This window comes from Ylistrum balloti, unplaced genomic scaffold, assembly GCF_031769215.1.
Source record: "Ylistrum balloti isolate Yb309-2 unplaced genomic scaffold, AGI_CSIRO_Ybal_v1 Utg370652, whole genome shotgun sequence".
Lineage (NCBI taxonomy): Eukaryota > Metazoa > Mollusca > Bivalvia > Pectinida > Pectinidae > Ylistrum > Ylistrum balloti.
Window position 1 is genome coordinate 248,184 of NW_026782396.1, and position 22,501 is coordinate 270,684.

Below are 22,501 nucleotides of genomic sequence, written 5' to 3' on the forward strand. Positions count from 1 at the left end.
TAGAGCGCCCGAATAAGGACCGAGGGGTTCGAACCCCGGCAGCGACAGCGGAGTATTTTTCACTATTATTACAAACTGAAGACACGAAATAGTGTGTGTCGTATGACCGTTTGTTTACATGTGCTCTGGTCCAACGATCCATGCATATAACCGTTACGTGTTAATTGTAACTTTCATTATGTTCTGTAATTATTTATCAACAACGAGCTACCTTGATAATTCAGTAACGTCGTCAGCTTCACTATTCTTTAGCATCTAGGAATAAAACCTTTCTTCTCCTCCTCGCAGTCCTCCTCCTCGCAGTCCTCCTCCTCTCACCCTCCTCCTCCTCCTCCCTCCTCCTCATTCTCGCAGCCCTCCTCCACCTCTCCTCCTCGCAGTCTCCCTCCTCCTCTCCTCCTCGCAGTCCTCCTTCTCCTCTCCTCCTCCTAGTCGTCCTCTTCCTTCTTCTCTCCTCCTCGCAGCCCTCCTCCTCGCTGTCCTCCTCTCCTCCTCTCCTCCTCCTCCTCCTCCTCCCCTCATCCTCGCAGTCCTCCTCCTTCTGGCAGTCTTCCTCCTCTCCTCCTCCTCCTTCTCGCAGTCTTCTTCCTCTCCTCCTCCTCTTCTCTTCCCCGCAATCCTCCTCCTTCTCGCAGTCTTCCTCTCCTCCTCCTCTCCCCCTCCTCCTCTCTCCTCCTTCTCGCAATCCTCCTCCTTCTGGAAGTCTTCCTCCTCCTCTCCTCCTTGCAGTCCTCCTCCTTCTCGCAGTCTTCCTCCTCTCCTTCTCCTCTCCTCCTCCTCGCAGTCCTCCTCTCCTCCTCCTCCTCCTCCTCCTCCTCCTCCTCCTCTCCTCTCCTCCTCCTGGCAGTCCTCCTCCTTCTGGCAGTCTTCCTCCTCTCCTCCTTCTCGCAGTCCTCCTCCTTCTGGCAGTCTTCCTCCTCTCCTCCTCGTAGTCCTCCTCCTTCTCGCAATCTTCCTCCTCTCCTTCTCCTTATTTTGTTTTTTTTTTTGGGGGGGGGCCTGCAAACTTTATGTATTTCACACGAAGTATATACTATGAGACACCAGTGCAACCGGTTCCGAGTGAAGCTTGTGGATTTTTTGTGAGAATGCTTATAGACCATTTTTCTTTGAATATGGTCGATATATAGACTTTCCATGGACAAATACCTTCTGATTTAGATCTGTCGGTTTTATTTGGTCAAGAAATTGGGGTGATGCGAATCAAACTTGGGCATACTGCACTGAATGACCCGACCACATCCGTGAAATGCATAAATCGATGGGGGAACAAGTTACTTTGCCAATTTAATAATTACAAATGGTTAAGGTGCGCAAGAATCCCTATGGCTTATTTTATTTCCATTCGTTGGCGAGGCGGCGATTTTGCGGCGGAGAGTCTGGTTCAATCAATGTAAACAATAATCTATAGTGTTTTCTATATAAATAGCATCACACACAAATTACAACCAAGACTGCGTTAACATAAACATGTACATCTGCATATTTCTTGTCTGAATAATTGATGACTGTTGTTGCTACTAGCTTATCCGGAATTAAGTTGGTCATATCCGGAAATTATCATACTGTAACCCGAAGAAGTCGGACGTAATCATCCTGGTGTTTCACAGGCTGTGCATCATTTACGATAGGCCACGAAAACAGGTTTTCACAAGTTTTCCCCATTCAACAAGAAGACCCTCCCAATTTCAAAGGTGACACTGGTCAACATCGTTATGAGTCACGGAGAGAAAATTTCCATTTTATCTCAACACGTAAGTAGTGACGGTACACTGGGATTTGAATATAAACAGCTGAGTACTATGTTCATTCATGTTGCTGACAGGGACGAGTTGACATGTTGACATGATCGTGATGTTTCCGTGTACGTGTCGCCTACACGTGCATACAACACGTGTATAAAACCCTATGAATTCGTTAAAGACTGTATTGTGTGTATCCCGGTACTATTGTGTTAAAGTAAACAATATAATATAAACAACGACCTCTGTTACTTGTGTAGTATCACATCTGATGAAGAAAGTCCTATGTTGATTTCTCCCCTGTTTACAAGTTCTGTGTAATTTCTCAATCCCATTTAGGCTTTTAGCCATGCCTAAATATTTCTGGGTAGTAGTCCTGCATTTGAGTAACAAGTTACGGCTTGAATGATAAATGTGTTACTGGAGACATGGTCCAATAACATTGAAACATGGTTCACTTGCATAAAAAAATGAATAAAGTCACAAACTTTATCAACTCATCATCTGAAAATGACTACAGGGAAACTCCTGCTCACCAAGTATGACATTTGCCCTAAATGCTACTGTGGCTATATACTGCAGTAAGTGGAGAAAAAAATTGATAATGTAAATTGCCATTTTCGTACCAAGTTAGATAACAGACATGAAGTTCTCATGGAGGTATTTATAGTGTCACTTTAGCAATTGGGCCGTGATAAAAAGATGATGACATTCATTGTTGCAAATGTGTTTGTATTTTATATGTTTTATATTATTCTGCATTTGAATAACAAATTTATTACTCAAAGCAGTAATTGTCATTTTAATGCAGTACCATTACACATTATAGAAGTGTGAGCCCAACCTGTTTAAAACCCAGACTGAGAAGTTTTGTTCACAATTCATCATCATGACAGGAATTGATATTCATTGGTATTTGTGAAGGGCAAATTTGGAACTGTTTGTATGGATCACAGAGACGGTCGAGGAAGGGTCCAATGGGCCGCCTTGAAACTGAAATGAAACCTTCATTTTTCAAAAGCTCTTTTAATCTTATCTAGGCCCACCTTTTTTCAGCATTGATTATAGATTCCATTCCTCCTATCATCATGCATTTTCCCTTGATCACATTTCGGTGAATCTGGAAATCTTGGACATATAAGGGAATGACAATCTGGATTTGGGATCAAAGCCTGATCTCTTGACAGTATTTTCTTATCTTATTTAACTATACCCCTTTCGCTACATGCTTATCTGTAGCCAGTGTAGTCAGTGTCGTAAGGCTGTAAAGGTGGATGTAAAACCTGTTCAATTCAAACAACTGAAATTTGTTGTCTTGAAGTTGCTTGAGTTGAAATTCCATCTCTTAGGTCTGATTATTTTCCTTATTGTCTTTGTAATTTGAACTCAGATAATTCAAATTTCTGTGTGTTGAAATTTTGTTTGAGTCGAAGTGATTGTTAGTCCACCATCATCATATGGTGGGCTATTAGAATTGCACTAATTCAGTGGTTGTTGTGCGCCAGTAAACAATCTTGTTATCGCTATTTCTTGAAGTACTGGATGGATCTTTCTCAAAATTTATATGTAGGTTCCCTTATGTGCCTAGTTGTACCTGTTTGGTTTTTAGACTGATCAAAAATTCAAAATGGCTGACAGGCAAACATCTTGGATTTTTTCATTGAAGTTTTTATTGCTAGCATATTGTTTGAGAAGTACAAGATGGATCTCTGTCAAATTTCCTAATAGGTTCCCCATGGTCATTAGTTGTGTTGGTTTGAAAAAAATGACAGACTGCCATCTTGGATTTTGCCAAGTTAAGTTTGTCATCACTCAATATTTCTTAAGCAAAGGAGAATAGATCTTTCTTGTTTTGCCTGTTTTGAATTTGGGATTGATCAGATAAACAAAATGGCTTCCAGGTGTCCATCTTGGATTTGGCATTTAAAGATTATTATTACTATTTCTGCAAAGGATTAACATTCAAATTTGTTATCATTAAGAGCAAAAACAGAGAAAAGAAAGGAAAAGATCCACGATTCAAAGAAGAAATAAAGATCAAACAATGGTGGGTGACAAGATCTCTCTGGGATTTCAAGTTCAGTCCCTTCAATTGTAAAAACAGTGAAAAGCCATAAGTTGTCTCAAAATTAATTTTTGTCAGAACAGTGGCACATCTTCTGAAGAAATCGGTCAATACAGATTCGAATGTTAGCTGTGTGTAACACAAATATTTACGATATATCGGTCCATTTACACATGTACACAACATTTGGTCTGTGATGATTAATGACCAGTTTTATAATCTAATTAAATTCTAGCTTCTTAATTAGTGTCAATATCCTGTAGCAGTGACTTACCTGTACATTAAACAAGTAGCACATTTACGCAAGACATGAAAACAGTGAGCTTGGTTGCTTGCATCTTTAGAAATTATATAAATGAAACCGTCAAAACAGTACAAACTTTTTGATGGAATCTGATCCCGAAAATTCCAAGAGAAACTAATTTTTGTGTTTGTTTACTTAAGTACTGTGCCCAGGTACTTTGCTAGATTTAGTGCTTGGACAATGCAGTTCTGAAAGCATTTTTCATAGATCTATATCTCTGTGTGATTTGTTAAATCTAGTGCTTGTATAATGTTTTCTATAACAGGTGAAAGCTTTCCAATGCCGCCTTTTTCATTAGTCCACCATCATCAGATGCTGGGCTATTCAAATTGCTCTGCGTTCATCCAACCATCCGTCTGTCCGCAAACAATCTTGTTTTAGCTATTTCTTGAGAAGTACTTGATGGATATTTATTAGATTTCATGTGTAGATTTCCCAGGGTCCCTAATTGTGCCCATTTGATTTTGGGCCTGATAAAAAAAACCAAATGACTGACAAGAGGACATTTTGTATTTCAACTTTGAAAGTTTGTTATTGCTATTTCTTGAGAAATTTTTTAGGGATCTTTCTTAAATTTCATATGTAGATTCTCCTTGGTCCCTAGTAGTGTCAGTATGACAGTATGATTTTGGGCCTGACCAGGAAAACAAAATGGCTGACAGACAGCCATCTTGGATTTTTCCTAGTAAAGATTGTTATTGCTATTTCTTAAGAAGGTATGTTTCCTTTGGTCTCTTCTTGTGCTCGTTTGATATTGGGACTGATCACAAGAAACAAAATGGCTTCCAGGTGGCCATTTTGGATTTGGCAGGTAAAGATTATCATTGCTATTTCTGCAAAGGAATGTTTAAATGTCTTATCATTAAGAGCAAAAACAGAGAAGAGAAAAGAAGGGAAAAGATCCAACTTTCAAAGAGCAGATAAAGATCAAACAATTTATTGAGGGCAAAACCATATTAACGTGATCTATAGCTTCATACATTGTTTCTAGTAGCTGATCAGCAATAAATGTTAGTTTTGTTTATTGACATTAAGTGAAATATATTATCTTTATATGTTTTGTCAGTATTGGCAGGAGGGTGGGGTGTGGACGGGGGGATGGAACAAGATTGTATATGTATGCATATCGGAAGGAAGTGAGTAGAAATCTAGTTGATTGGTGTAGTTATCACATGTTTTGTTATTTAGATGAGTGAACAATAACATTAGAAAGTAAGAAATCTGTTTGTTTACTGCCATTTCAAATAACATGTTAAATTACACTGTTTGTACCACAGTGTTCCAAGCTGTCGTAGCCTGTACTTCATTCAACCATAATCAACATCAGCAAACTGATATCGTCAACTTTATTTGGACACTTTGAGACAAAATTCGCATGAGTCGAAGTATTTTCCATGGTTCCTTGAATTTTGAAATAACAAATGTAAATAAACTGACTGACCTGATTACAGCTTTTTGACCAGAGACAACTTTTGCATTTGCAAATTGTGCATCAATAGTAATTTGTATAAATTGAAATTATTGATCATGTTATACCTTGGTATGTTTAAAAGTGAAAATAACTCGCCTTTTTAATGCTTTTGATTTCAAAATCAATTTCTGAATATTTTGTTTTTAAATTGTTTAAAGTGTAAGGTAATACTTTCATTTGTTTACTAAAACAATATGATAACTTCAACATGTATGAGTTATTTTAAATAATATCAAATGCTAAATTGTCTGATATGAAGTTATTCTAATCCTTTAGAAAACTACTCGCATTTTACAAGAAATCATTTTGAAAACTACTCAGCATCTCTCAAGCAATCCTTTTTGAAAAGATTTGTTATTTTTAGAGAAGAATGGTATAAAACGATAACACAGTATTTTCTATGTAGACTGTTTTCCTCTGTTAACATGATGAAGAAGAAAATACACAATTTACACAGTGTGATCGCTTGTTTACAACAAAAAAGTATAGTAATATAAACTATAAATTAGAATAAACTATAAGCTAGCTTACCGATAAGTTGAATTTCACCAAGATTTCAGTTCTTTCCTTCATTTTGATGTCATATGCTACTGTATTCTTTTTCAAAAGAGGATCATACTGTCAATCAGTCATGATATTTATTTGTATTCAAGGTGAAGTCAGAAATTCAAGTATTTCATTATTTTATAAATTTGGTGTTATTTGGAGACTGTTGTAGTAATGTTTAACTTTTACTCATCTAGAGGAATACATGTGTTCTGTTTAGTTTTATTTTCATCAACTGAAATTCAGGAACTTTCAATGAATAAATGCCCCTTGAATTGACCGTCTCTAAATTAAGGGAGATAACTCAGATTGATTTGCTGCAGTGTTACAAAGGGATAGACAATGGCTTATCCTTCCTGTTATGTAATAATGTAGTCTTTCTGAAATAATGAATTCAGGTTGAAGACACTTTTCAATGGAAGTAACTTTTTAATATCATTGAGTGACAATATTTAGGAGACATATTTTGGTAGATGGTGGGGAAGGTTGAAAGAAAGAATCACAGATGTAATCCTAGCTGTAATCTAGACCGAATGATGAGTTCTGCTATCAATGTGATAATGTATATACTGTTTGGTTAGATAGATATCTCTTTAGTTCCTTCAGTGTTAGGGTTATAGTGAACTGATAGACATGACTTTAATGTGACATCTGTGACATATTCAACCTTGTTAGTGCACATGCTCATCTCTACCTTTCTCAGAGATAAAAGATAGATACACTAATTAAAATCTACAGTAGACATTAATGGACAGTTGTGTCACTGGCTCATTTTACATAGAAAGGATATTGCATACAAAACGCATATTTAATTGATAGAAATGTAAGAAATAGAAGGAGGATATATAAATTTAGGCACCATGTTGTACATGTTTAATCATTTATTACAAATAGTGCTATGTTTGGTAGAATTGTCTGGGTTGTTTACATCGACAACCAAATTGTGGACTCATTTTGATTTCTGGTAATTGATGTTGAGGGGGAAAACTGATGAAAACTAGTAAAAACATTTAAATATTAACAAATGAATATGCTGTTTGACACAGTGAAACAAGACTATATTAGAATGAGTTGCAATAGAGGAGTGATGGAATGTTACTTTATTAGTATAGGGAGGAGCAGGTACTTACTGTCAGTTTCTTGTCATTCTATCAAAGATTTTGCTGTATTTTCTCGTGGATATTCAGACAGCTCGTTTCTGTTTAGTTATACAATAAATAGCAGTAAATATATGGTGGCATTTCGAACATCTAAGTAGGCCATTAACCATTCTGTAATGGAAGCCGATCTCGTTCTGCCTTGTGTCCTGTGAAACCTCATGTGCATAAGTCTACATCACGATTGTTTCTGGGTGAGAGACAGGAAATTTGAAATGAGGATGGAAAGTGTTGTTTACGCACACACTCATTTTGTGTTTTTGCAAGCACAAAATGCTTTACTATTAGATAAAATGCGGTAAGTCTGGCTCATATTTTATTTTGGGATACATATTTTTCTGTGTTTGATTCTCACTCTGTGAATATACAGTTTTTTTATCTGGTTCATTTCTATAGTGTGCTGATGTAACCTTTCTGTTATAACCACTACATACCCACATTATTTCCCCTCTTTACCAAGTTGTTCATACAGTTCGTAATATTAACCGTGTCTTCTCCATTGACACCTGATTTCATATTGGCTTAATAACCTTACTGTTGGTACAGTGTCATTTAAATGGATACTGCATCCTTCATCATGGCGGACTAACCTTAAAGATTTGGATATTTTTACATTTGACATTTTATTTTTAGAGAAAGTCAATTGTCTGCTGGAGTTAAAGGTTTTGTTTTATAACCACAGAAGTGATACGTTGAATTCCGATACCTAGTGGTTTGTTTAAGTAGTGTTACTTAAGATTGTAAGCTGTAACAAAAGGGTAGATGAATCTTTAAAAGAAACCTATTTTCTTGATAGGATTTGGTTACATGTGTGTTTACCTAAACCCTTTTCAATGATTTGAGGAGTGATAAAATGTATAGCTAATCTATGTCCTTTGTATCCGTTGACATCTGTTACACTGGGCGCCAAGGCAACATGAATGAAGATTTAAGTATTAATATTCTTACAATGTAAATTTGATTTCGATCACTCAACAGATTTCCCTGACCATCTGGTGCTGTCTACTCCTGGATAGTATCTTAACAAATCCTGGTACTCACTAAATCATTGTCAGTATCCATCGAATTATCCTCAGTCTGGTATAAATTATTGTCGGTATAACTGTCAAAGATTTTTACTACAAGAGTAATACCAAGAGACTAGAGAAACAAGAGAGGATGTCCTTAAAATCATGCTAATATTAGTCTTATTATGTTGGGAAGTATTACTGATGTCACCCTGATATCATACTGATGCCAGTCATGTCTCTGTGAGATAGTTCTGATGTCACCCTGATATCATACTGATGCCAGTCATGTCACTGTGAAATAGTTCTGATGTCACCCTGATATCATACTGATGCCAGTCGTAACTCTGTGAGATAGTTCTGATGTCACCCTGAAATCATTACTGATGTCAGTCATGTCACTGTGAGATAGTTCTGATGTCACCCTGAAATCATTACTGATGTCAGTCATGTCTCTGTGAGGTAGTTCTGATGTCACCCTGATATCATACTGATGCCAGTCATGTCACTGTGAAATAGTTCTGATGTCACCCTGATATCATACTGATGCCAGTCGTAACTCTGTGAGATAGTTCTGATGTCACCCTGAAATCATTACTGATGTCAGTCATGTCACTGTGAGATAGTTCTGATGTCACCCTGAAATCATTACTGATGTCAGTCATGTCTCTGTGAGATAGTTCTAATGTCACCCTGATATCATACTGATGCCAGTCATGTCTCTGTGAGATAGTTCTGTTTTCACCCTGATATCATACTGATGTCAGTTATGTCTCTGTGAGATAGTTCTGGTGTCACCCTGAAATCATACTGATGCCAGTCGTAACTCTGTGAGATAGTTCTGATGTCACCCTGAAATCATTACGGATGTCAGTTATGTCTCTGTGAAATAGTTCTGATGTCACTCTGAAATCATATTGATGTCAGTCATGTCAATGTGAGATAGTTCTGATGTCACCCTGAAATCATTACTGATGTCAGTCATGTCACTGTGAAATAGTTCTGGTGTCACCCTGAAATCATACTGATGTCAGTCATGTCACTGAGATAGTTGTGATGTCACCCTGATATCATACTGATGTCAGTCATGTCACTCAGATATAGTACTGATGTCACCCTGAAATCATTACTGATGTCAGACATGTCACTGTGAAATAGTTCTGATGTCACCCTGATATCATACTGATGCCAGTCGAGTCACTGTGAAATAGTTGTGATGTCACCCTGAAATCATTACTTATGCCAGATATGTCACTGTGAAATAGTTCTGGTGTCACCATGAAATCATACTGATGTCAGTTATGTCACTGTGAAAAAGTTCTGATGTCACCCTGAAATCATAACTGATGTCAGTTATGTCTCTGTGAAATAGTTCTGATGTCACCCTGAAATCATAACTGATGTCAGTTATGTCACTGTGAAATAGTTCTGATGTCACTCTGAAATGGTATTGATGTCAGTCATGTCACTGTGAAATAGTTGTGATGTCACCCTGAAATCATACTGATGTCAGTCATGTCACTGTGAAATGGTTCTGATGTCACCCTGAAATCATAACTGATGTCAGTTATGTCTCTGTGAAATAGTTCTGATGTCACTCTGAAATGGTATTGATGTCAGTCATGTCACTGTGAAATAGTTGTGATGTCACCCTGAAATCATACTGATGTCAGTCATGTCACTGTGAAATAGTACTGATGTCACCCTGAAATCATTACTGATGTCAGTCATGTCACTGTGAGATAGTTCTGATGTCACCCTGAAATCATTACGGATGTCAGTTATGTCTCTGTGAGATACTTCTGATGTCACCCTGATATCATACTTATGCCAGTTATGTCTCTGTGAGATAGTTCTGATGTCACCCTGATATCATTACTTATGCCAGTTATGTCTCTGTGAAATAGTTCTGATGTCACCCTGAAATCATAACTGATGTCAGTTATGTCTCTGTGAAATAGTTGTGATGTCACCCGGAAATCATTACTTATGCTAGTTATGTCTCTGTGAAATAGTTCTGATGTCACTCTGAAATCATATTGATGTCAGTCATGTCACTGTGAAACAGTTCTGGTGTCACCCTGAAATCATTACTGATGTCAGTTATGTCTCTGTGAAATAGTTCTGGTGTCACCATGAAATCATACTGATGTCAGTCATGTCACTGTGAAACAGTTTTGGTGTCATTCTGAAATCATTACTGATGTCAGTTATGTCTCTGTGAAATAGTTCTGGTGTCACCCTGAAATCATACTGATGTCAGTCATGTCACTGAGATAGTTGTGATGTCACCCTGATATCATACTGATGTCAGTCATGTCACTCAGATATAGTACTGATGTCACCCTGAAATCATTACTGATGTCAGACATGTCACTGAGAAATAGTTCTGATGTCACCCTGATATCATACTGATGTCAGTCGAGTCACTGTGAAATAGTTGTGATGTCACCCGGAAATCATTACTTATGCTAGTTATGTCTCTGTGAAATAGTTCTGATGTCACTCTGAAATCATACTGATGTCAGTCGAGTCACTGTGAAATAGTTGTGATGTCACCCGGAAATCATTACTTATGCTAGTTATGTCTCTGTGAAATAGTTCTGATGTCACTCTGAAATCATATTGATGTCAGTCATGTCACTGTGAAACAGTTCTGGTGTCACCCTGAAATCATTACTGATGTCAGTTATGTCTGTGAAATAGTTCTGGTGTCACCATGAAATCATACTGATGTCAGTCATGTCACTTTGAAAAAGTTCTGATGTCACCCTGATATCATACTGATGTCAGTCATGTCACTGTGAAATAGTTCTGGTGTCACCCTGAAATCATACTGATGTCAGTCATGTCACTGAGTTAGTTGTGATGTCACCCTGAAATCATACTGATGTCAGTCATGTCATTGTGAAATAGTTCTGGTGTCACCCTGAAATCATACTTATGCCAGACATGTCGCTGTGAAATAGTTCTGGTGTCACCCTGAAATCATTACTGATGTCAGTCATGCCACAGTGAAATAGTTCTGGTGTCTTTCTCATCTCTATATATGTAGTAATTTTTATGTCAGTCTTATTAGAGTGAAATGATTTGGATGTTAGTCATGTTATTCTGAAAATATTCTGATGTAATTCACATCACTTGAGAATAATTCTGATGGGTTGGGCCAAAAAGGCTCAAAATGATTGAAACTTAAAAAAAAAAAATTCTTTTCAATACCCAGAAAATGTAGAACCAAATACTACTCTTATGGATGAAATTATCATCAGGTGCTTTTCCAAAATTGTAAATTTCATGACCTCAGGGTCTCCCATGTCCCCCTTTTGGAGGGGATAAAATTGACAATAGCTTATATAGGAAAATTTTTTGATGTAAATATTGACCCCAGCAGACCCCCAAGTGCTGATGGGCGGGGCCAAGAAAAGGGTCAAAGTGATTTGATTGAAATTTCAAAAACCTACTCAATACCTAGATAAGGTAGAACCAGTGCTCCTCATGGATGGAAGTGTCTTGAGATGCTTTACAAAAATGGAAAATTTCATGACCCCAGGGACTGGCATTACCACCTGGGGAGGGGGTAAATTTTACCACAGTAAATATTGGAAAATTACATATTTGAGCATGATTTGTTCATTTCGGTTTGAAAATAGTTTAAATTTTGTTAGAATTGTCACCATAGGATGACATTTTGATGATATGCACATAACAATCCTAGCTGATCTCAAAGTGCTGGTGGGCAGGGGCAAAGGTGTCATATTGACTCAGTTTCACACTGTCAATACCAGTTAGGATAGAATCTATTAAATACTGTTCATGGTGGGAGAGTTTATATAGGAAAATTACATTTTTATTTACTTTAAATTTGAAGGTATTTATAATTGAAAGCCTTAGTATGGGACAACAGGGATGTTTTGCACCGTTTACATTTGAATATTGATTTATTGACTGTAATCTGTCATTTCGTTGGCGTAGGCACAGTACAGGGTTGAGAAAAAGGGATGTATACGTGCTGTGATAACTTGATTAGTGAAGGAGTAGATCATCACAGTTTATGTGCAGATTTTTGTACGTTATCAATGAAACAGATTGACGAAGCTTCACCTAAATAAGGCTGTTACATTGACCCCCTTAATATAAATTACACCACCTAACCTACATTTTGTTTGGAGTGATAACCGAGTTGAATCAGTAATGTGATACATACTGCCACTGATTACAACATGTCACATATGTCAGGCAACCTGAGGAATTCATTACTGATTATGCAGTTTTACATTTTCTTGACAGACTTGTCACACCAACTTTTTGTGTTTTCATAGTACAATGTCTCCATCCTACTATGATAACACCTCATTGTGATTGGATTTGCAATAAACAGATCCTGTCTTACAGACCAGGGTATTCAATTGTGTGTCTTTTGTACAATCTTCAGCAGAGATGAAGATATGTAGACTTCAACAGAGATGAAGATATGTAATCTTCAACAGAGATGATGAGATGTAGTCTTCAGCAGAGATGAAGATATGTAGTCTTCAACAGAGATGAAGACATGTAGTCTTCAGCAGAGATGAAGAGATGTAGTCTTCAACAGAGATCAAGAGATGTAGTCTTCAGCAGATATGAAGAGATGTACAATCTTCAACAGAGATGAAGACATGTAGTCTTCAACAGAGATGAAGACATGTAGTCTTCAGCAGAGATGAAGATATGTAGTCTTCAACAGAGATGATGAGATGTAGTCTTCAACAGAGATGAAGATATGTAGTCTTCAACAGAGATGAAGACATGTAGTCTTCAGCAGAGATGAAGATATGTCGTCTTCAACAGAGATGATGAGATGTAGTCTTCAGCAGAGATGAAGATATGTAGTCTTCAACAGAGATGAAGACATGTAGTCTTCAGCAGAGATGAAGATATGTAGTCTTCAACAGAGATGAAGATATGTATTCTTCAGCAGAGATGAAGACATGTAGTCTTCAACAGAGATGAAGACATGTAGTCTTCAACAGAGATGAAGAGATGTACAGTCTTCAACAGAGATCAAGATATGTAGTCTTCAACAGAGATGAAGATATGTAGTCTTCAACAGAGATGAAGAGATGTACAGTCTTCAACAGAGATGAAGACATGTAGTCTTCAACAGGGATGAAGATAAGTAGTCTTCAACAGATATGAAGATGTGTAGTCTTCAACAGAGATGAAGAGATGTACAGTCTTCAGTAGAGATGAAGATATGTAGTCTTCAACAGAGATTAAGAGATGTACAGTCTTTAGCAGAGATGAAGACATGTAGTCTTCAACAGGGATGAAGATATGTAGTCTTCAACAGATATGAAGATGTGTAGTCTTCAACAGAGATGAAGAGATGTACAGTCTTCAGTAGAGATCAAGATATGTAGTCTTCAACAGAGATGAAGAGATTCACAGTCTTCAACAGAGATGAAGACATGTAGTCTTCAACAGAGATGAAGAGATATACAGTCTTCAGCAGAGATCAAGATATGTAGTCTTCAACAGAGATGAAGAGATGTACAGTCTTTAGCAGAGATCAAGATATGTAGTCTTCAACAGAGATGAAGAGATGTAGTCTTCAACAGAGATCAAGATATATAGTCTTCAACAGAGATGAAGAGATGCAGTCTTCAACAGAGATGATGGGAAGTAGTCTTCAACAGAGATGAAGAGATGTACAGTTTTTAAGAAACTCCTGAGGGATACTATCCTAAAATCATCCTATTAATTAACTGATAATTTGCCATTATTGTTATCTGGAAATTGCAGGAAATGCCTGATATTGCAACACTTTCAATCAGAATTAAAATGAATATTTGGAAGTTTATGTAACCAGAATAACAGTTAACTGTAGCATAGACTATCACTGAAATCTGAGACACACATATCTAGTCAGTTTAAACACTACACACGTGGTATAAGATTTCCATCACTGAAATCTGAGACACACATGTCTAGTCAGTTTAAACACTACACACGTGGTATAAGATTTCCATCACTGAAATCTGAAACACACATATCTAGTCAGTTTAAACACTACACACGTGGTATAAGATTTCCATCACTGAAATCAAAGACACACATATCTTGTCAATTTAAACACTACACACATGGTATAAGATTTCCATCACTGAAATCAAAGACACACATATCTTGTCAATTTAAACACTACACACATGGTATAAGATTTCCATCACTGAAATCAAAGACACACATATCTTGTCAATTTAAACACTACACATGTGGTATAAGATTTCCATCACTGAAATCTGAGACACACATATCTAGTCAGTTTAAACACTACACACGTGGTATAAGATTTCCATCACTGAAATCTGAGACACACATATCTAGTCAGTTTAAACACTACACAAGTGGTTTAAGATTTCCATCACTGAAATCTGAGACACACATATCTAGTCAGTTTAAACACTACACACGTGGTATAAGATTTCCATCACTGAAATCTGAGACACACATATCTAGTCAGTTTAAACACTACACACGTGGTATAAGATTTCCATCACTGAAATCTGAGACACACATATCTAGTCAGTTTAAACACTACACACATGGTATAAGATTTCCATCACTGAAATCAAAGACACATATCTTGTCAATTTAAACACTACACAAGTGGTTTAAGATTTCCATCACTGAAATCTGAGACACACATATCTAGTCAGTTTAAACACTACACAAGTGGTTTAAGATTTCCATCACTGAAATCAAAGACACATATCTTGTCAATTTAAACACTACACAAGTGGTTTAAGATTTCCATCACTGAAATCTGAGACACACATATCTAGTCAGTTTAAACACTACACACGTGGTATAAGATTTCCATCACTGAAATCTGAGACACACATATCTAGTCAGTTTAAACACTACACAAGTGGTATAAGATTTCCATCACTGAAATCTGAGACACACATATCTAGTCAGTTTAAACACTACACACGTGGTATAAGATTTCCACCACTGAAATCTGAGACACACATATCTAGTCAGTTTAAACACTACACACATGGTATAAGATTTCCATCACTGAAATCTGAGACACACATATCTAGTCAGTTTAAACACTACACACATGGTATAAGATTTCCATCACTGAAATCTGAGACACACATATCTAGTCAGTTTAAACACTACACACGTGGTATAAGATTTCCATCACTGAAATCAAAGACACATATCTAGTCAGTTTAAACACTACACACGTGGTTTAAGATTTCCATCACTGAAATCTGAGACACACATATCTAGTCAATTTAAACACTACACACGTGGTTTAAGATTTCCATCACTGAAATCTGAGACACACATATCTAGTCAATTTAAACACTACACACGTGGTATAAGATTTCCATCACTGAAATCTGAGACACACATATCTAGTCAGTTTAAACACTACACAAGTGGTATAAGATTTCCATCACTGAAATCTGAGACACACATATCTAGTCAGTTTAAACACTACACAAGTGGTATAAGATTTCCATCACTGAAATCTGAGACACACATATCTAGTCAGTTTAAACACTACACACGTGGTATAAGATTTCCACCTGTGAGTTTGAAGGCTTATGATCAGGTTATTTATTCTTACCACAGAAAGTTAGAGGACTTTAATGGTTAAACAGAACATAAATGATAGTTTTTTCTGATTGGTTGTGTGGGTACCCTCATTTCTACTGACCTGTAATGTCCATGTGTGTCTGTATCTTATATGTCATTTTCTTTGCTACCAAATGATATCCTCACCAATTTGCTTGGCTGTAGAGGTACCATGTAATTTATCTTCTTAGGATTCATATCTATTGAAAGAAATTCCACATATGTACATCAGTCATTAAGATATGAAAGTCTCCTTTGGCAGTCAGTCCATTATAACTGATTTTCAGTGTCCCTTTTGACTTTCCTTTTACAAAGTTATTGATATTTGGCCTAGAGGTTACCTCTGACTGAACCTGTTAAGTGTGCTATTCTAATGGTCCTGCCCCGAGCTGTAGATACATGTCCACTGAAGGTGTTTACTGATACTGTTATACTAATTGTGTTCGACTACCATATACAAATATTTCCGGGCATTAAGCAATGGTATAGAAACAGAGAGTGTTGGTACAAACTGATTGCTTTTTCGTTTGATGATTTCTAGGAATTACTAATCACAAATCACAGTGAGTTGTGAGCTTGGAAAAATTGATAGAAATAAAGTGATGGTCAGTTAATCACAATATACATAGAAAGTGTATTAGGTGAGTAAGAAAGGAAATATCACACAGAACTGTTATACCAGGTAGTTCTTGTCAGAGGTAATATCACACATAGAACTGTTACACCAGGTAGTTCTTGTCAGAGGAAATATCATACATAGAACTGTTATACCAGGTAGTTCTTGTCAATCAGAGGGAATATCACACATAGAACTGTTATACCAGGTAGTTCTTGTCAGTCAGAGGAAATATCACACATAGAACTGTTATACCAGGTAGTTCTTGTCAGTCAGAGGAAATATCACACATAGAACTGTTATACCAGGTAGTTCTTGTCAGAGGAAATATCACACATAGAACTGTTATACCAGGTAGTTCTTGTCAGAGGTAATATCACACATAGAACTGTTATACCAGGTAGTTCTTGTCAGTCAGAGGAAATATCACACATAGAACTGTTATACCAGGTAGTTCTTGTTAGTCAGAGGAAATATCACACATAGAACTGTTATACCAGGTAGTTCTTGTCAGTCAGAGGAAATATCACACATAGAACTGTTATACCAGGTAGTTCTTGTCAGAGGTAATATCACACATAGAACTGTTATACCAGGTAGTTCTTGTCAGTCAGAGGTAATATCACACATAGAACTGTTATACCAGGTAGTTCTTGTCAGTCAGAGGGAATATCACACATAGAACTGTTATACCAGGTAGTTCTTGTCAGAGGTAATATCACACACAGAACTGTTATACCAGGTAGTTCTTGTCAGTCAGAGGGAATATCACACTTAGAACTGTTATACCAGGTAGTTCTTGTCAGTCAGAGGTAATATCACACATAGAACTGTTATACCAGGTAGTTCTTGTCAGTCAGAGGAAATATCACACATAGAACTGTTATACCAGGTAGTTCTTGTCAGACAGAGGAAATATCACACATAGAACTGTTATACCAGGTAGTTCTTGTCAGTCAGAGGTAATATCACACATAGAACTGTTATACCAGGTAGTTCTTGTCAGAGGTAATATCACACATAGAACTGTTATACCAGGTAGTTTTGTATCACACACTGTTATCAGAGTTCTTGGTCAGAATATCACACATAGAACTGTTATACCAGTTAGTTCTTGTCAGAGGTAATATCACACATAGAACTGTTATACCAGGTAGTTCTTGTCAGTCAGAGGGAATATCACACATAGAACTGTTATACCAGGTAGTTCTTGTCAGAGGTAATATCACACATAGAACTGTTATACCAGGTAGTTCTTGTCAGTCAGAGGGAATATCACACATAGAACTGTTATACCAGTTAGTTCTTGTCAGAGGTAATATCACACATAGAACTGTTATACCAGGTAGTTCTTGTCAGTCAGAGGGAATATCACACATAGAACTGTTATACCAGGTAGTTCTTGTCAGTCAGAGGAAATATCACACATAGAACTGTTATACCAGGTAGTTCTTGTCAGTCAGAGGAAATATCACACATAGAACTGTTATACCAGGTAGTTCTTGTCAGTCAGAGGAAATATCACACATAGAACTGTTATACCAGAATCTTTTAAATCCTAATGATGTTAAAAATTCCTGATTAATTGGTTAACTTTATGTTTTAATAAGGTATAACCCTATTAAAAATTCCTGATTTATTGGTTAACTTTATGTTTTAATAAGGTATAACCCTGTTAAAAATTCCTGATTTATTGGTTAACTTTATGTTTTAATAAGGTATAACCCTGTTAAAAATTCCTGATTTATTGGTTAACTTTATGTTTTAATAAGGTATAACCCTGTTAAAATTTCCTGATTTATTGGTTAACTTTATGTTTTAATAAGGTATAACCCTGTTAAAAATTCCTGATTTATAGGTTAACTTTATGTTTTAATAAGGTATAACCCTGTTAAAAATTCCTGATTTATTGGTTAATTTTATGTTTTATTGATGTAACAGATATACATGTTTTAAGTCAAAAAGCTGTTAAAAGTGCCTTATTTTTATGTGTTTCTAGTGGCATATAGTGTTGTCCTTGTTGGTCCCATCCCCTGCCCCGTCCCTGTCCCCGTCCCCATCCCTGTCCTCGCCCCTGTCCTGATTTAATATAAGCATGTAGCAACTTCATTTTTTGACAGATTTTGGTCAAATTTTATACCAAGGTCAGTTAAGTGTATGCTTTCAACACTGTTGTGTTTCAGGGGTAAAAGGTGAAGCCAAGGTCACCTATGCTTTATATAGAAAATCATCAACTGATTCAATTTAACACTTAGCAACTCTGTTCTTTAATTCATTTTGGTCAAACTTAATACAAACATCAATTATGAGCATATTTTGGACATTAAGATGGAGGATGATGATACTTCTGACATTGTTGTGTTTCAGGGGTCCAAGGTCAAGGTCAAGACCTTACAGACTTTTTCTTGTTTATGTTTACTGTGACAGATGACATTGTTAGGATGAGACACAAATTAGAACATGGGTCCCCACCTGATATGACAGTTATATGAAATACATTTTGCAGTTTCACATTTATACAAATACAGACAAATTAGAGGACTGTTCTGATTTTGCATTTCCAGATAACGGACAGGGTCAGATTCTGTGATGTTCTAGAAGTTTACCCGTAGTAATTGTAAATCGTTGTTCTATTTTCTCACCTATGGTGACTTCCTTACAAGATCTAGAGGACATGGGGGATCATTATACCAGGTAGTCAGAGGAAATATCACACATAGAACTGTTATACCAGGTAGTTCTTGTCAGACAAAGGAAATATCACACATAGAACTGTTATACCAGTTAGTTCTTGTCAGTCAGAGGTAATATCACACATAGAACTGTTATACCAGGTAGTTCTTGTCAGTCAGAGGTAATATCACACATAGAACTGTTATACCAGGTAGTTCTTGTCAGTCAGAGGAAATATCACACATAGAACTGTTATACCAGGTAGTTCTTGTCAGTCAGAGGGAATATCACACATAGAACTGTTATACCAGGTAGTTCTTGTCAGTCAGAGGTAATATCACACATAGAACTGTTATACCAGGTAGTTCTTGTCAGTCAGAGGAAATATCACACATAGAACTGTTATACCAGGTAGTTCTTGTCAGTCAGAGGTAATATCACACATAGAACTGTTATACCAGGTAGTTCTTGTCAGTCAGAGGAAATATCACACATAGAACTGTTATACCAGGTAGTTCTTGTCAGAGGTAATATCACACATAGAACTGTTATACCAGGTAGTTCTTGTCAGTCAGAGGAAATATCACACATAGAACTGTTATACCAGGTAGTTCTTGTCAGTCAGAGGAAATATCACACATAGAACTGTTATACCAGGTAGTTCTTGTCAGTCAGAGGAAATATCACACATAGAACTGTTATACCAGGTAGTTCTTGTCAGTCAGAGGTAATATCACACATAGAACTGTTATACCAGGTAGTTCTTGTCAGTCAGAGGAAATATCACACATAGAACTGTTATACCAGGTAGTTCTTGTCAGAGGTAATATCACACATAGAACTGTTATACCAGGTAGTTCTTGTCAGTCAGAGGAAATATCACACATAGAACTGTTATACCAGGTAGTTCTTGTCAGTCAGAGGAAATATCACACATAGAACTGTTATACCAGGTAGTTCTTGTCAGACAGAGGAAATATCACACATAGAACTGTTATACCAGGTAGTTCTTGTCAGTCAGAGGAAATATCACACATAGAACTGTTATACCAGGTAGTTCTTGTCAGTCAGAGGAAATATCACACATAGAACTGTTATACCAGGTAGTTCTTGTCAGTCAGAGGAAATATCACACTTAGAACTGTTATACCAGGTAGTTCTTGTCAGTCAGAGGTAATATCACACATAGAACTGTTATACCAGGTAGTTCTTGTCAGTCAGAGGAAATATCACACATAGAACTGTTATACCAGGTAGTTCTTGTCAGTCAGAGGTAATATCACACATAGAACTGTTATACCAGGTAGTTCTTGTCAGTCAGAGGAAATATCACACATAGAACTGTTATACCAGGTAGTTCTTGTCAGTCAGAGGGAATATCACACATACAACTGTTATACCAGGTAGTTCTTGTCAGTCAGAGGGAATATCACACATAGAACTGTTATACCTGGTAGTTCTTGTCAGTCAGAGGAAATATCACACATAGAACTGTTATACCAGGTAGTTCTTGTCAGTCAGAGGTAATATCACACATAGAACTGTTATACCAGGTAGTTCTTGTCAGTCAGAGGTAATATCACACATAGAACTGTTATACCTGGTAGTTCTTGTCAGTCAGAGGAAATATCACACATAGAACTGTTATACCAGGTAGTTCTTGTCAGAGGTAATATCACACATAGAACTGTTATACCAGGTAGTTCTTGTCAGTCAGAGGTAATATCACACATAGAACTGTTATACCAGGTAGTTCTTGTCAGTCAGAGGAAATATCACACATAGAACTGTTATACCAGGTAGTTCTTGTCAGAGGTAATATCACACATAGAACTGTTATACCAGGTAGTTCTTGTCAGTCAGAGGTAATATCACACATAGAACTGTTATACCAGGTAGTTCTTGTCAGTCAGAGGTAATATCACACATAGAACTGTTATACAAGGTAGTTCTTGTCAGTCAGAGGTAATATCACACACAGAACTGTTATACCAGGTAGTTCTTGTCACTCAGAGGTAATATCACACATAGAACTGTTATACCAGGTAGTTCTTGTCACTCAGAGGTAATATCACACATAGAACTGTTATACCAGGTAGTTCTTGTCAGAGGTAATATCACACATAGAACTGTTATACCAGGTAGTTCTTGTCAGTCAGAGGTAATATCACACATAGAACTGTTATACCAGGTAGTTCTTGTCAGTCAGAGGAAATATCACACATAGAACTGTTATACCAGGTAGTTCTTGTCAGTCAGAGGAAATATCACACATAGAACTGTTATACCAGGTAGTTCTTGTCAGAGGTAATATCACACATAGAACTGTTATACCAGGTAGTTCTTGTCAGAGGTAATATCACACATAGAACTGTTATACCAGGTAGTTCTTGTCAGTCAGAGGTAATATCACACATAGAACTGTTATACCAGGTAGTTCTTGTCAGAGGAAATATCACACATAGAACTGTTATACCAGGTAGTTCTTGTCAGTCAGAGGTAATATCACACATAGAACTGTTATACCTGGTAGTTCTTGTCAGTCAGAGGTAATATCACACATAGAACTGTTATACCTGGTAGTTCTTGTCAGTCAGAGGAAATATCACACATAGAACTGTTATACCAGGTAGTTCTTGTCAGAGGTAATATCACACATAGAACTGTTATACCAGGTATTTCTTGTCAGTCAGAGGAAATATCACACATAGAACTGTTATACCAGGTAGTTCTTGTTAGTCAGAGGAAATATCACACATAGAACTGTTATACCAGGTAGTTCTTGTCAGTCAGAGGAAATATCACACATAGAACTGTTATACCAGGTAGTTCTTGTCAGTCAGAGGAAATATCACACATAGAACTGTTATACCAGGTAGTTCTTGTCAGTCAGAGGAAATATCACACATAGAACTGTTATACCAGGTAGTTCTTGTCAGTCAGAGGGAATATCACACATAGAACTGTTATACCAGGTAGTTCTTGTCAGAGGTAATATCACACATAGAACTGTTATACCAGGTAGTTCTTGTCAGTCAGAGGAAATATCACACATAGAACTGTTATACCAGGTAGTTCTTGTTAGTCAGAGGAAATATCACACATAGAACTGTTATACCAGGTAGTTCTTGTCAGTCAGAGGTAATATCACACATAGAACTGTTATACCAGGTAGTTCTTGTCAGAGGTAATATCACACATAGAACTGTTATACCAGGTAGTTCTTGTTAGTCAGAGGAAATATCACACATAGAACTGTTATACCAGGTAGTTCTTGTCAGTCAG

General features: G+C 36.9%; 2 protein-coding genes across 2 annotated transcripts in view; one reads left to right on the forward strand and one right to left on the reverse strand.

The window, feature by feature from the left end:
• Window positions 1-342: 342 nt before the first annotated feature.
• Window positions 343-1,548, reverse strand: LOC132557263 (uncharacterized). The gene is made up of 2 exons (XM_060221751.1): window positions 1,477-1,548; window positions 343-774 (listed from the first exon to the last, which is right to left on the reverse strand). The coding sequence occupies exons 1-2, from the start codon at window positions 1,546-1,548 to the stop codon at window positions 343-345; spliced, it is 504 nt and encodes a 167-aa protein (XP_060077734.1).
• A 102-nt stretch (window positions 1,549-1,650) lies between these two features.
• Window positions 1,651-22,501, forward strand: part of LOC132557256 (bifunctional 3'-phosphoadenosine 5'-phosphosulfate synthase-like) — a 48,360-nt gene continuing 27,509 nt past the window's right edge. Inside the window, exon 1 of the mRNA XM_060221745.1 lies at window positions 1,651-1,754. Within this exon, the coding sequence (XP_060077728.1) occupies window positions 1,716-1,754 (39 nt within the window). The 5' untranslated portion in view covers window positions 1,651-1,715. The remainder of the gene's footprint in view (window positions 1,755-22,501) is intronic.